The sequence below is a fragment of the Anopheles marshallii genome, chromosome 3 (genome assembly GCF_943734725.1).
Source record: "Anopheles marshallii chromosome 3, idAnoMarsDA_429_01, whole genome shotgun sequence".
In the NCBI taxonomy this organism is placed as follows: Eukaryota; Metazoa; Arthropoda; class Insecta; order Diptera; family Culicidae; genus Anopheles; species Anopheles marshallii.
Window position 1 is genome coordinate 54,663,853 of NC_071327.1, and position 13,475 is coordinate 54,677,327.

Sequence of the window (13,475 nt, forward strand, 5' to 3'; positions counted from 1 at the left end):
CATCTACTGATCGGCTACTTACTCCATTGCGTACACCGTCCGGCACTCCTTCCGGGTGGTGTTCGAGCGGGTGAGACTGCTGCAGTAGCAGATGCTGATCCGCATCATTGTCAAGCTCGACCTGGATGCCCGAATCGCCGCTGTTACATTTGTCCCGCCGGTGGGACTTGGTCTTGCGGCGCTCCTTGCTCGATCGCCAGATCAGTGGACCGAATCGGTGGTGGTGATGCGTTTGCTGCTGCTGCTTGTCGTCCACACTCATCGTCGCTCCGTTGTGCTGCTCCGGTGTGGCAAGGGTCACCGGTTGAGTGGGCGCTTTCGAGGTTTTAAAATGGGAGAACGTTTTGCGGAACTTCTGCAGTACGCTTTCCGAAACTGAAAGTGGAAGAAAGCTACAGTTATTTAACTTTGAAGATTGGTGAATCTCTATGGATTCTTGATTCTTTGGGAATTCTTGGATATTTACAGATTTATGTATCTTTAAGGATTAATGAATTTTTGAGAATTCAAGGATTTTTTAAGATTCTTGGATCTTTAGGGATTAATGAATTTTAAGCAATTTGTGGATCTTTGCGCATTCATGAATATGTTGAGAATCGACTCGTGGTTTGAATCACTCATCACCGAAGATTGAAATGAACGAATGTTCTCGTTAAGCACAATGCTAGTACGAACCTTGCACTGGATGATGGGTGGACACTTTGGTTTGGGCAGTCTTCTGATGCGGAGATGATGATGATGGATGCTGATGTACATTCGAGGTGGGACTGAGTTGGGCATTGGCACCGACCGTACCTAGGTGGGGATTCCTTGCATCCTGATTGTTTCGACCAGCCGGTGCCGCTTCGATCGGTGCCTCCGAAATCGATGGACTAGAAACGGCTCTTAGCTGAAGGGGCTGCATGGGAAGAGAGAAGGAAGGCGATAAATTATAAAGCAAATCAAAACAAAGCTCTTACTTAGGTACGCGCCAGCTTATGAGTCACCGGTTGGCTTTCCGTTTGATTGGCCAATCGGTTTAAAGCAGCAGGGGAGGCAGTACGATATCGGGGTCGTCAAATTTTGCTACTTCATTTTATAGCACCCAACACAATCGTCCTCCAGTTTTTTTTTTGGGGGGAGGGTTGATCGGAAGAAACGTGCGATAAGTCGTAATGTACGGGATGACCAAGCTGGACCGGTGCCTGACGGCCTTGTGCAATAAAAAATAACACTTCCTTTTCCCAACGCGCCAAGATTCGATGTGGATGAAACGCAATGTTTTTGGACGGCACCATTTTATTGTCACTCATTTCGGGGGTCCACCAACATCCAGAACGAACCGAACCCGAAGGGAAAGATGATGACAGCTTGTGTACCGATTCGAGCCCCAGGTCGGGACACCTTCCGGATGCAGGAGACTTACGAGATTGAAGGACAATGGGTTGGAATATTCGCCACAGGTTGGAATTATCATGTGAGGCGTTGTCAACCCAAAGTTCAACCGTAGCGTGTGTGTGTATGCGATAAGCAGTTATTTTTGTACATTGAATGATAGAAAATAGGATGGTTTTTTTCTCGGTGAGGTATTATTACTTGTTTGCTACCTTAACGCTATTTATATCCGCACTATCAGCTGCTCCAACCGAAGATGGAGCTTACGATCGACAATGTCAGGGTGGTGTCAAAATGATACGATTGCGAATAAAGTAGTTGCAAACAAAAGTGAAATGAGTTCTGTGTGTGTTCATGTGTCCCGGTGGCTTCTGCAACAACAATAACGATGCGTAGTTTACTTATCGTAGAACATGATCTTATCGGGCAACAGTAGTAGCTGTTGCTATTAAATTTACAAGCCCAGCATGACCCTACGGATGTTTTTGTTCTTATCAACACCGAACCGGCAGATGCCACGTTCCGGCACCGAGTGCACATTTTTGCTCTCGGCCAGTTGCGTTTATTGGAGCAATCGTGCGATCTAAAGCCTGTTCAGCGATAAACCTTGTCACAATACACCTTTCTCCCAAGTCGCGACCAGGAAGGAGTGGGAAGAACTTTTGTTAGCGATAACAACACAGGAATGCAGCGGCGATGATGCATCGGCGAGGGATAAAAATGCAATGTAAAATGGATACGCAAAAACCATGTGCGATAGAGCGACAGAGGGAAGCGATAAAAAAAAAAACATGTGCTCCTCCTTTTTTACGTTCAACATTGATCAAAGCCTATCGGAACGGTGCGGGAATTCCCCGGTGAGGATGGTTGGACAACCGACATAAATTGTTTGCCGAATGAAAAAGTGAGTGTGATCGTCACTTAACACACTTAACCTTAGCCTACAAAAAATGTTCCGAGCAAACAGCACTGACAAGCCCCCCGGAAGCAAGCAAAATGACAACTCAGCATGATCTGGTGCCGCCGCGCATCGTTCCGATAGACGTGGTAAAGGATTAAGCTTGTCAGAGGCGTGATGATGGATAGATGAAACAGTTCGGACAAACCCACGTGGAAGAGAATGTAGGTTTTCCACTAGTCCAGAAAATTGAGGACAGATCAATAATGAATGACGATCGTGATTCGAATTTTATTCCTGCCTAACACACTCCCTGTGGGAATAATTTGACTTAAGTGTAACACCGACTTACAAAGTAGGGCGTTAGGCTCTGAAGAAGAAACATGCTAACATATAGTGACGTAGGACATTTTCCCAGCGGACAAACACAACATAACCAGTCAACCAAAAAGCTCTCCATACCGTATGATTATATCGCCACTGGTAGTCTTCGGCACTACTACTGCCGTCTGCCATTGGGAAATCATCATCATAATCCGTATGTAACGCTGCGTAACGCTCCCGGACACTGGGCGCCACGGGCTGAAGATATCGTCGGTGGTACAGAGACCCAATGTCACCATACCCCAGGTAGGAACCGTACGCCTGCAGTACACTGTACCCGAGACGTAGCTTTTCCTTCTGGTACGGATGGTGTTGGGCGACAGCAGCTCCCGAACGCAGCCTACTGATGCTATAGGATTGTCGATATTTGACTAACATTTTCACACGACACCGTTGTCTCTTTCGGTAGGTTGTTTCCATCTACACAGGTCACGCTTTTTGGAACAGAGCTCGAGAAAAACTTTTGCACTACCCTTGAGGCTATTGTTTCTTCATAAACACGCCACTATTTCAGGGGTTTCTGTTGTTCACAGTGATAAATTAACTGGAGAATAATATAAAAAAACAGGAACATTAACTTTAAATAAGTGCGAGAGAACGTTCGGACACACACTATATGCGAAGAGACGCAACACGATACTGGTAGCTGTCAGATATTTTCGCACTACCGGGCAAACAGTGTTCTTCAACCTGGTCTGGTTGATTGACATTTACAGGAGAAGCGATACAAGGTGGAACTTTCCACACGTAGATAACTGGCCTTACTATTCCGTGGAATTGTTGTTCTGCCGAGTGGATTTCGGGTCGCTTAGAGCCACTTTTTTCGCATGTTCCGTCTTATCTGTTCTTGTACGAAAATGACGTTCCGATTCCGCGCGTAAGGAAGACTTTCGGGGTTCGATGATTGATCGGAGGATTACTTCGGCCCAATGGGAAAAAAATGAATGCCCCGTTCGACACAGAGAGTACACCTCACCGTTTCGGGAACCTATCTCTCTGTAGTGCCGTCAGTGGGAACAAATGTTACAGATAAGTGCGCCTCAATCAACAGCTTGATATGAGATCCTGGACTCTGTTTTCGTTTAATAAAAACAGTTCTACGAAAGGTTATCACACCGTTTACGGTTACAACTTCGATGAGTAGTGCTATCGGTAAGCCATCTTTAGAGACCACTTCGCGGTATTGGATCACGCATCGGCGATACTAAAAGGGGCTGCCCCAACTGCGGTATCATAGCGAACCCATGCCGTATCGTTTGTTGCATCATGCGGTCCTTCCTTTCGCGGCAATCATTCCCGATTAGCGTCCTCCGGTGATGATTTATGGCGTTCACAAGCTCAAAGTCACGAGATCGTAACCGTAATATCTGGGTGAGGGATGGTGCCTGCCTTCGACTTCCAGCGCTTTCTAACAATGTTAAATTCGTCCGGCAAAAAAAAGGGACGCCTATCCCGGGGCCCAATCTGCTGAACTGATACCTGCACGTCGCAATGGTTATAAATTACCGTAAACCGAGGCTAGTAGCTGCCGTTATCAGTTAATTGCACGTTAGAAATTACCCTCACACATACAACGGGGCCAAATTCTTCCACGCGAGGGTGATGCCGGTTGGTGTACCAAGCTGGAGAATCCTTTTGGCAGTGAATATTTATCCCAGATGGGTGTTAATGATATTGATGATAGGACCGGCGTGGTGTGCGGTTTTTCTTTGTTGTTGTTTTGGCCACATCATCCACTTGCACGAGACAAATGTCACACAGTTAATCGATCAGTCCGACTCAATCGATCATCGCGCCCCGAAAGTGGTACGAAAGCGAAACAGATTGTTTGCACGTGACATTAGATTTGCGTTGCCTCGTTGTGTGTGCACCACATTATTCAATCGGGACGATATTTATTTTTGGGTTTTATCATGAATGGAGCGCGAACTAGCGGCCATTGCACGCGGAAGAATCATGGGCCGTGCATGGGCGAGATAGCAGAGCCGATGGGCTACGTAACGGTCGAGTAACGCACCTGGAACGCCGGAATCGGACACACGAAGAAGGGTAATTGGAGTGAATGGGAGTTTGGAGAAGCAGTTTTGGAATACAGAAACAAGTTTTATAACTCATTTTGCTTAAGAAATTTGCTGAGCACACTCTACACACTTTGATTCTTCAAATCACGGGTTCTTCTTTTGGGACCTGTAACACCTTTGTCGGTTAAGGAATTTCACGCCTCTAGACACTTTTTTTTAATTTAAACTCTCAAACAAACATTCCCGGTCTTATGGTGCGACTCAGAGCTTAGCGACCTGCACTGTCGTTAGGCCGTGCACTACTGTATCGACTTTGCACCGAATCGTTTTCACTCAAGCGAAAACCCAATAATAACACACACGGGGCTCACAATGTCTCTATGCAGTTCGCCTCATATCACATAACCAGCAAGCATGAAGAAGATGTCTGATGTCTGAACTTGACCCCAATTTATTCCGCACAAACGAAACGCTCTTCTCTTTCGCTGCTTCAGCCGGCCCCATCGTGCTAATTAAACATGTGTCTCGAGTGGCCAAACGAAAGCCTTCCTGCGAAAGCTAATTGGGGCGGATTTTTTTGTCTTCAACCGAAAATTTTTGTGCCTTCGCACACACAACAAAAAAACAATAAAACCGCACACACTTGTCACTCACTTCAGTAGGTTGGGGACACACACTGGCTGGTGTGTTACAAGACCGAGCGCACAAAATCCTTAAGAACTGTGCTCGAGCGCGGTCGCGATACTAACTGATTGAGACTGGAAGCATTGCGAGAGCTGTGCCCATAATGCGTCGCTTTATGGTTCGATCAGATACGCTGGCCTATCGTATCAGGCGGGAAGATAGGGTTGGAGAGAAGAGAGAAAAAAAAACAGAACAGACGTAGGTCTATCAAATGGGATTGGCACAGGGCACCGATGGACAGACACAATGGTGACGACAGCGACGTGGATGTTTCTATTGTCGGGTGGTCTTTAATGCCGTTCACTGATTAGTAGCACTGTCCATTTCGTAGTGGATTGGAGACGCACCAACTGGTGCCCAGTGACGATCTCTTATCGCATTGGCACTATCAATTTCAAGATCAAACCCCATGGGAAAATGGGGTAGAATTGCCGGTAAAATCCGGCTGCATGTTGGAAATAGTTTATAAAACGATGCAGCTAGTGAGAATGATTCTTCCCGTAAGTGCAGTCTTTCCCTTGCGGCAGCCCGGTCTCCAAACTTTTCAGCCCACGGGCCGCATTGGTTGAAACTGCGATAACGTGGGGGCCACTTACACATTACAGGGTATTACATTAGATCGGATATGGCGAATCCAACTTACCAGATCGCACAATCAAATAAGATAGACACGAAAATAGAGATTCAAAAACAACAAAACTTTACTGAATCGCTAAAACGGGATTTGGAATCGCGTGCACAATTTAGTGAATGCCAAATCGGGCAGCCTGTTTACGTACAAGCGGATTCAAGAGTTGAACTACAAAATGAAGTTGGAAATTAGTCACTAGTATTTATCATCATTAAACATAATTTTAAACTATTTTTTGCACAACCTTAGTTTAAAAATACGTACACTAATTATGTATATTATATCTCAACTCTTGAATCCGGCAGGTACGTAAACAGCCCGGATGGATTTGACATTCGCTAAATTGTGCCCCCAAAGCACTAAAATTGTAAATTTTCCCCTACGCAGAACTGACTAACCAGCACCAGGTAAATAAAGTCACAGCAAGCCAGAGATGGGCAGGCCTTAGACCTCTTGAGGTTGTTGTGCCGATAAGAAAGAAGAAGAAATTGTGCCAGTGACTTCATATCCAGCGTTTGCAATTCAGTTAAAATGTGTTGTGTTTCACTATCAATCTCCTCGTTTATCTTATAAGCTAACACGATTCATTAAGTAGGGCTCGTCATATTCTATCTATTGTAAAACCCTGTATCTTCCAGGTAATTTACAGAGATGCGCTCGTGATGACTTTTTTTCACAATTTCTAATACTAAATGTTACTAACTATTGCAGTAATTCATATTTGAACGGTTAAAAAATATTACAATTCTCCTAAACTAGACATTTTCGTAAAATGGTAACATTAGCAATAGCGTCTCGGGCCGCCCTAGAAACTCGCGAAGGCCGCATGCGGCCCGCGGGACGTTGTTTGGAGACCCCTGCCTTAGGGCAATGCACTTCACACGGAGCACATTGTTCTTACTGTTTGATGTTTGCTCGTCACGTGAAGCGTTTAAGTAAACTTTGAAGCAACACCCACACCACTACCACCTGGTGACATCTGGTCATCAGCGAATGGTTTGTTCTGATTTTTACTACACAATCTTACTGGCTTATTGGACGCTTTAATCCCAAATCCCCTATCTAACACCATATGTGCTGGTGAACGGGTATGTTTGATTTCGTTATCAACATAAGCCGTGCCCTTACCATGGAATGTCCTCCGATGGAAAGGGTGTGTGATAAGAAAGATGGACGATTGATACGAGCTTGTAGTGTCATTAAACGACGAGGTGTTAGTTAAATGGAGAGGTGAAAAAAAGTCATTTCAATTATCCTTTTCCGATAGGTTATCTACACTGCTGATACCTTGTTCCATCTGGTAATTCTCATTCTTTAATTATCGCTCCATTGTTTGGGTTTATGAATAACGATATTATTAAATCGTTCTTTAATAACATATCACAAAGTTACAAAGCTTAGCAACAAAGCAATCAGAATTATCGCGCTTCGTATCAGCTGATAGGTACGTTTCATAATAAGAGATACATTCTTTGTTGGTAAAGAATCATAAATAAAACAATAAATAAATTAACTACTTCCGGGTTCTATTACTCACATCTCGGATGGATAAGATATTATTTCACAGACAGTACATTTCCTATGACAGTGATCTTCGGGAGGTAATGTCCGATTACTCACTCTTGTTGTTGTTTTGAGATACTGCATGTCTCGTCTGTCTCTCGTAATACTACAAGCGGATTTCGATGTGTGTTTGTTTATTTTGTTTATTACTTCATGCCAAACGGAATAGGGCTCGTACTCGCGACCATTCTGTTCTGTGCTAATCACGCCGATTGTACATGGTTTTGCAATCTCCAATCGGCGTACGCAGCAGCGACGATCCGATATTTTGGGTGGAAATGTTTGGGCGGCAGGTTCACCATTATCACACCACCACCGTCGGCGGCATGATTGTGATTGATGAACTGTGAGCAAGCTGTGGATGGTTCATTCACTACCTCTGTTAATAAGTAAATAATAGTCTGCAACAGCAGGCCGGGGTCGTCGACGCAAATCTTGTGTAGTATTTCAATTGTCGTTCGATCGTTTGGGAGATGAAGATCGATCGGTTAAGTAACTGGAAACAACCGGGTGCAGAAAGATGCAATCTATGCAATTATGTTAGCGAATTAGGTACGTGGAAAAGTTGCATATAAGGACATTGTTTTGGAAATGATTATTGTTTAACCAGTGGTTGCTTATAATTACATCTAGCTTGAGAGTCTTGTCTAGCTCTGAGGTATCTGGGCGAACCCATGGCCCTGTGCCGCGATGTTCGATTATATACACCAAACGCTGTGGTTCAAATCTCATCTTAATTGGTAAGCTGCTGGAGGAACTTTTTCTCTGTATCTTCTTCTTTATCGACGCAACAACCTTAAGAGGTCTTGAGGACTGCCATTTCTGGCTTTCCGTAACTTAAGTTACTCGTTGCTGGATAGTCAGTCCTGGGTACGGGTGGGATTGGTCCGAACCAGCGCCAAACCAGCGCCGAACCATCATGCCACCGGGCCGCACCTGTCCTCTGTATAGTAAAGGTTATATGACATGTAAGCATGACATATAGTACCACGTTAAGGCAAGTAGATGGATTGGACGAACGTCAGACCAACACTATTTCTAATGACCACAAAAAAGGGTTTCTCAGCTTAATGTGTGCTTATACGATCGCTAATTTTCTCCTCTAATCCACACACTAATTGAAAATCGATCGTAAAATAGCAGGAAGCTAACTGACATACTACACAGCAAGGAGCAAAACCAGCCCCGACACCGAATGTCGTACAAATCAAATTAGAGTCAATTAAATAGAGACGGCAGCTCCATCACCGGAACAACCATAATCCGGCCCCCGTACGGATGTAGCGGTTGGAAACGGATGAAATCGTAAACCTGCTGGTGCTGCTGCTGCAAAAAAAAAACCCTTTCCTCCTCGAATGACTTCACGTCCTGCCCCACTGCGCAGGTGACATGGAGCCACAGGAATGCACACACACACAGACGCAGCATAAACACAACCCGCCAAGGTTCTTTTGTGCGGTGCGGTATTTTCTAACACTTCCCCCCGTTCGGATCGCAGCGTTCGTTAGTGGAAATTCAATTCCTGCTCTTTTTACAACCTTTACACAGCGCCTGACAACAACTGCAGGAATTGAGAAGGAAAAACCCCCGGAAGCAATTTCCCGCTGGGCCATTTGAGTACCGATTGAATTCCCATGCGCGTTAGCATCGTTTTCGAGTGTTTATTCCGTTAATGATTGAATGCAAAGTTCTAACTGCCCGTTGGGGGAGAAGGATTGCGCTGCAGCAAACTAGGTCACTTAGTGAGATTAATTAATTTCGAAAACATTCCATTCATGCCATTCATCACTACTTCTGGTTTGGCAATTGGATATTCTAACGAATGTTGGCCTCGTTTGGCTATTTGTCTTTCCAAAGAGCTCTTTCATGAACTTTAAAGTTATACAACAAGCTTCCCTAGAGTATTGTGATTCAAGCGGCACTATTCCTATAGTCTAGTGTCTTACAGTTGGGTTTTGTACACGGAAGGATGTGAATCATATCTAATCTATACCTGCCTCCCTAATTAATTCGTAGGCTTCCCTTTGGAAGTTAATTTTATTCATTGCCTTCCGAAGTGAATTTGAGACAAAAATACCCAAAAATATTATTGGTAGCATAAAACTAGGCTTCAGGAGGCATTACAGGTCTAATAAATCTTAAAAGTTCATGTGTTGAAGTTCCTGTTTGTCCTATTTGCACTTAAACTACAACATCTTTAACTTTATTTCGCCGCCCAGTCGCCAACTTGTGAGAGTCTACCATAAAGTTGAACATGGATTTAAGTGGCTTTGGCCATGGTAAGGTCCAAAAAATTATGATTTAAAAAAAAACTATAAATTTGATAGCTCAAAATTCAAATAACAATAAATAAATTGTAAAACTTAGTGACGAATTAAGCCATGAAGAAGGAAGGAGAAGCACATTATCACGAGAGCAGCAATTCATATCGATAGCCAGCCAACCAATTAAATACACATTCCATTAGCTTTCCAGCCGAACAGTGGTTTAGGATAATGCATTGTTTAAAAACAAAGCCCAACAGCGGAAATTGTGTCATTTGTAACCGATAACATCAAGCTCATCTTTGCATTGAGCGTCTCCGCGTGGAGATGACGACGGGTTTTCCAAGCGTGAACAGCAACAAAAACTTGGACAACAATAAAGTAAAACTACCAAAATCGAGCAAAAAAAAAACACGATCGAAACGAAAAACCTTCGCCGTTTAGTGTGTCACTTTCAGTTTCTTTCTCGATTTCCGACAGCTTTACAACACCCACCAAAAAAAAAAAGACACACGACTTATGATGGCGCTTAATGTGCGTTAAATTGTACACAGCAGCGGTCGTTTAGTGGTGCACAATGAGTAGAAAACGGCAAGATTGCATATGCGATCGGTGGGAAAGGGGAAAGAAAAGATGATGCTAATGATGGATGGGTGTTGAAAGGCGAATGTCGTGGGGGAAGGTTTTATGCAATAAATGATAACGGCCGATCAAATGTACGATTTCGCTTTTTTTTGTTGGAGGCACTGCGAAGGGAAGCGCAGACAAGTGCGCAGGAGCAAAGATGGTGGAACGCGAGGTCCGCCACGAAGGGAAACGGAAAAAAAAACAAAACACCGATTGTGTAATGATAATTTTCCATTTCCATTACACGGTGGTATACAAATTGGACGGGTTTTCCCTTTTTTTTTAGTTTGAGCCGTACGATAACATTACAAGCATAACATAAGCATAATCGCACTGCATCCTTCGATAAGGGCATTGAGCGAGCGGAACCAACGGCTCAAAGCTCGTTTCCACTTGTTACGTCACTACTTCAGAAACATTTTGTACTTTGAAATAGGAGGTTTGGATTGTAAATGGATTACAAGAATCTTTTCATTGACCGTATGTCGTTTGGTAAGTGTTGTGAGCCTCTCCGACAAGTTGTCGGATTTGGTCTTGCATTGTAGTGGATGGCCACGTGGCAGATGTGTCTAGCTCGCCAAGATCCTTCGGGCGCATAACCCCGGACGATAACCACACTGCTGTAATCCGAGACTTTGGAACATGACGAACATCTCCACGGCAACAACCGACAGAGTCGGCGAAGTTCGGGTACCTGCTGGAACCATCCCTGTTTCGAACTCTCGAACGAAATGGAACGGTTTGTCGTGTCCTTTTTCATCTCCACTTTCCCGTCCTTTGGGTTTGGGATGGAAATTTTAAGACGACTATCAAACAATGCCAGTAGCTCGAAGGCTTTGCGTGCAGGAGGACACAGCCAACAGCTGTCAAGTGTTAAGTTGCCCGAAACGAAACCGCGACTTCCAGAGGTACGATCTTGCTCAGCAGCTGCTTCCAAGCGAACTAAAAGTTATGGTAGCGAGGAATCAAAATGGTGATCGAAGCGGATTGGATCCAGATGGTTCCATCCTTCCGTCTTGCCCATCCAATACCACGTACCGCGATCGTGCAAGAGCTCCGACCGATCGTTTTTCGTCTACCTTGCTCTAATGATGATTGAATGATCCATCTGTCGGTGCAGTAAGAATTTCACTCCCGGCATTCGAAAGAGCAAGTTCTGCGCGCGGCCATGCGTCAGGGGTCACCGATCTGGATGGCAATCACGCGGATTATGAATCACGGTGGAGTTATTTGCCTTTCTACCGTGATGGTTCCACACGGAAAGTGGGAGCTTCCGCAGACATCATCTCAACTCCGGGCGAAAGAAGCGCCTGAGGATAGGGGGGAGGGTGGAAACTCCGTCAGCACTAAGAGAGAAAACGAGATGCACCCGAGTGAGAGCAAACCAACACACACACACACCCGGACACGCAGCGGATCGAAAAAGCATCAGCAACAGGCGTAACACCACCATCACATCGTGGAGTTTGCCGTAGCCTCCCTCACGGTCACGGTTATGTTGGGCTTTGTTCGCCATCGCTATTTCGTTTTATCTACCAAATTCAATCGTAATCGGAAGGATGCAAAGCCCGGCGTGTGTCGAAGTGGGTGGGCGAGGTCAGATTATTGGTGGAAACAACAGTAATCCGAACCATCCGAGTTGGCCGAGGGCAGGCCGGGTCGGCTCTTTGCGGAAAGTAGCAGCGGTTGGTTGCCGTTTGATGTTGGAACTCGCGCCTGGGCTAATGTTTGCTTCTGAGGAACACCCTCAACAATTGGAATAAATTAGATAAAAGTATTGAAACTTTAGCAAAAAAAAACTCACTGAACGCTCCTGAGTTACTATGAAGCTGGGACTGATATGTTGTTGGTACGTGAAATAGCACTGTTTAACACATTCTTGAGTAGTTTTGGTAAAATTTCATTGCACACGGGTAATTCACAGCGTTTAAAATCACTCTTTATGTCAACATTGTGGTAAACACTTTCGGTAGAACAACAAACCAATAACTTTTCCACCAAAACAAAGCGTTAAATAACTGCAGTTCCGGTCTGCATGAGTTAACACAGCTCACAACTCACTGGCCGTTACGTCCGTTGGCTACTATCGGACTCTCGGGGTTGGGTTTGATGCGGGAGGGAACTGGTGAATTATGCTTATTGCTCTCACTTTGATAATCGATAGGCCAACCATTAAGGAAAAAAAAACCCGGATGCGGTTGGTACGATAAAGAAATTCACCGTTCACACGATTAGTTTATTGATGCACGGGTTGCACCAGCCCACTGATATGAAACGTTTGCCCCGTGTTCGGTGGATTATCTCATCTGGTGGATGAGGATTTGAGGAAAGAAAAAAGGCACGTGTTAGCTTACGCGGGGAAGGTGAGATATGTAGACACCGCGACACACCGCGTTACAACTCCGGGCAACTCCGGAACCGGATCTGAGATGGAACGAAAGCACCACAGCGCACCGGACCCGACGCTGGCAAGGCTCTTGGAAGTTTCGTCGGATGTGCATGCCCGAGAGCATGCCGTCGTGTTGCGAGAGAAGCGTACGGTTCACCAGTACGATTCAGAGAGCAAACTCATCTGCGGACACAATACGGTGCCGAGTGCACAACCAGCCAAAGCGGGATATACAGAGCCCAGCTTCTTCGGGCATGGCACGGCTGTGCGCAGCCGAGGAAAGTTGGGCCGGAAAATGATTCTAAGCTGCTCCGTGAGAGGAGAGCACAACAGCACGCCACCCGACCGGGCTGGAAACCGAGCTCAGTTCAATAACACCCAGCCCGGCAACAGAACAACGAACCGACGGCGGTGCACATGCTCCTAAACCAGACGCACCTACAACAAAACCGTAGACCAAAACGAGTGGAAAAAAAAATGGAAAGCATGGATACACACACTATCCTCGGGTGCAAACCGCACGGAAAAAGAGTACGAAATAGACACATGGGTTCGAGGATGGGAGCGATGGTGAGAACAGCTCCGAAATGTGGCAAGGATCACATCGTGAACGGAACGGACAACGCACAACGAAGCTGAG

General features: G+C 45.2%; 1 protein-coding gene across 1 annotated transcript in view; it reads right to left on the reverse strand.

Annotated features, from left to right (window-relative positions):
- LOC128715986 (uncharacterized) overlaps positions 1-13,475 on the reverse strand; it is a 151,500-nt gene that overhangs the window by 3,886 nt on the left and 134,139 nt on the right. The window contains exons 10-11 of the mRNA XM_053810907.1: positions 676-898; positions 23-375 (exon numbers count right to left, since the gene is read on the reverse strand). Coding sequence (XP_053666882.1) covers positions 23-375; positions 676-898 — 576 coding nt within the window. The remainder of the gene's footprint in view (positions 1-22; positions 376-675; positions 899-13,475) is intronic.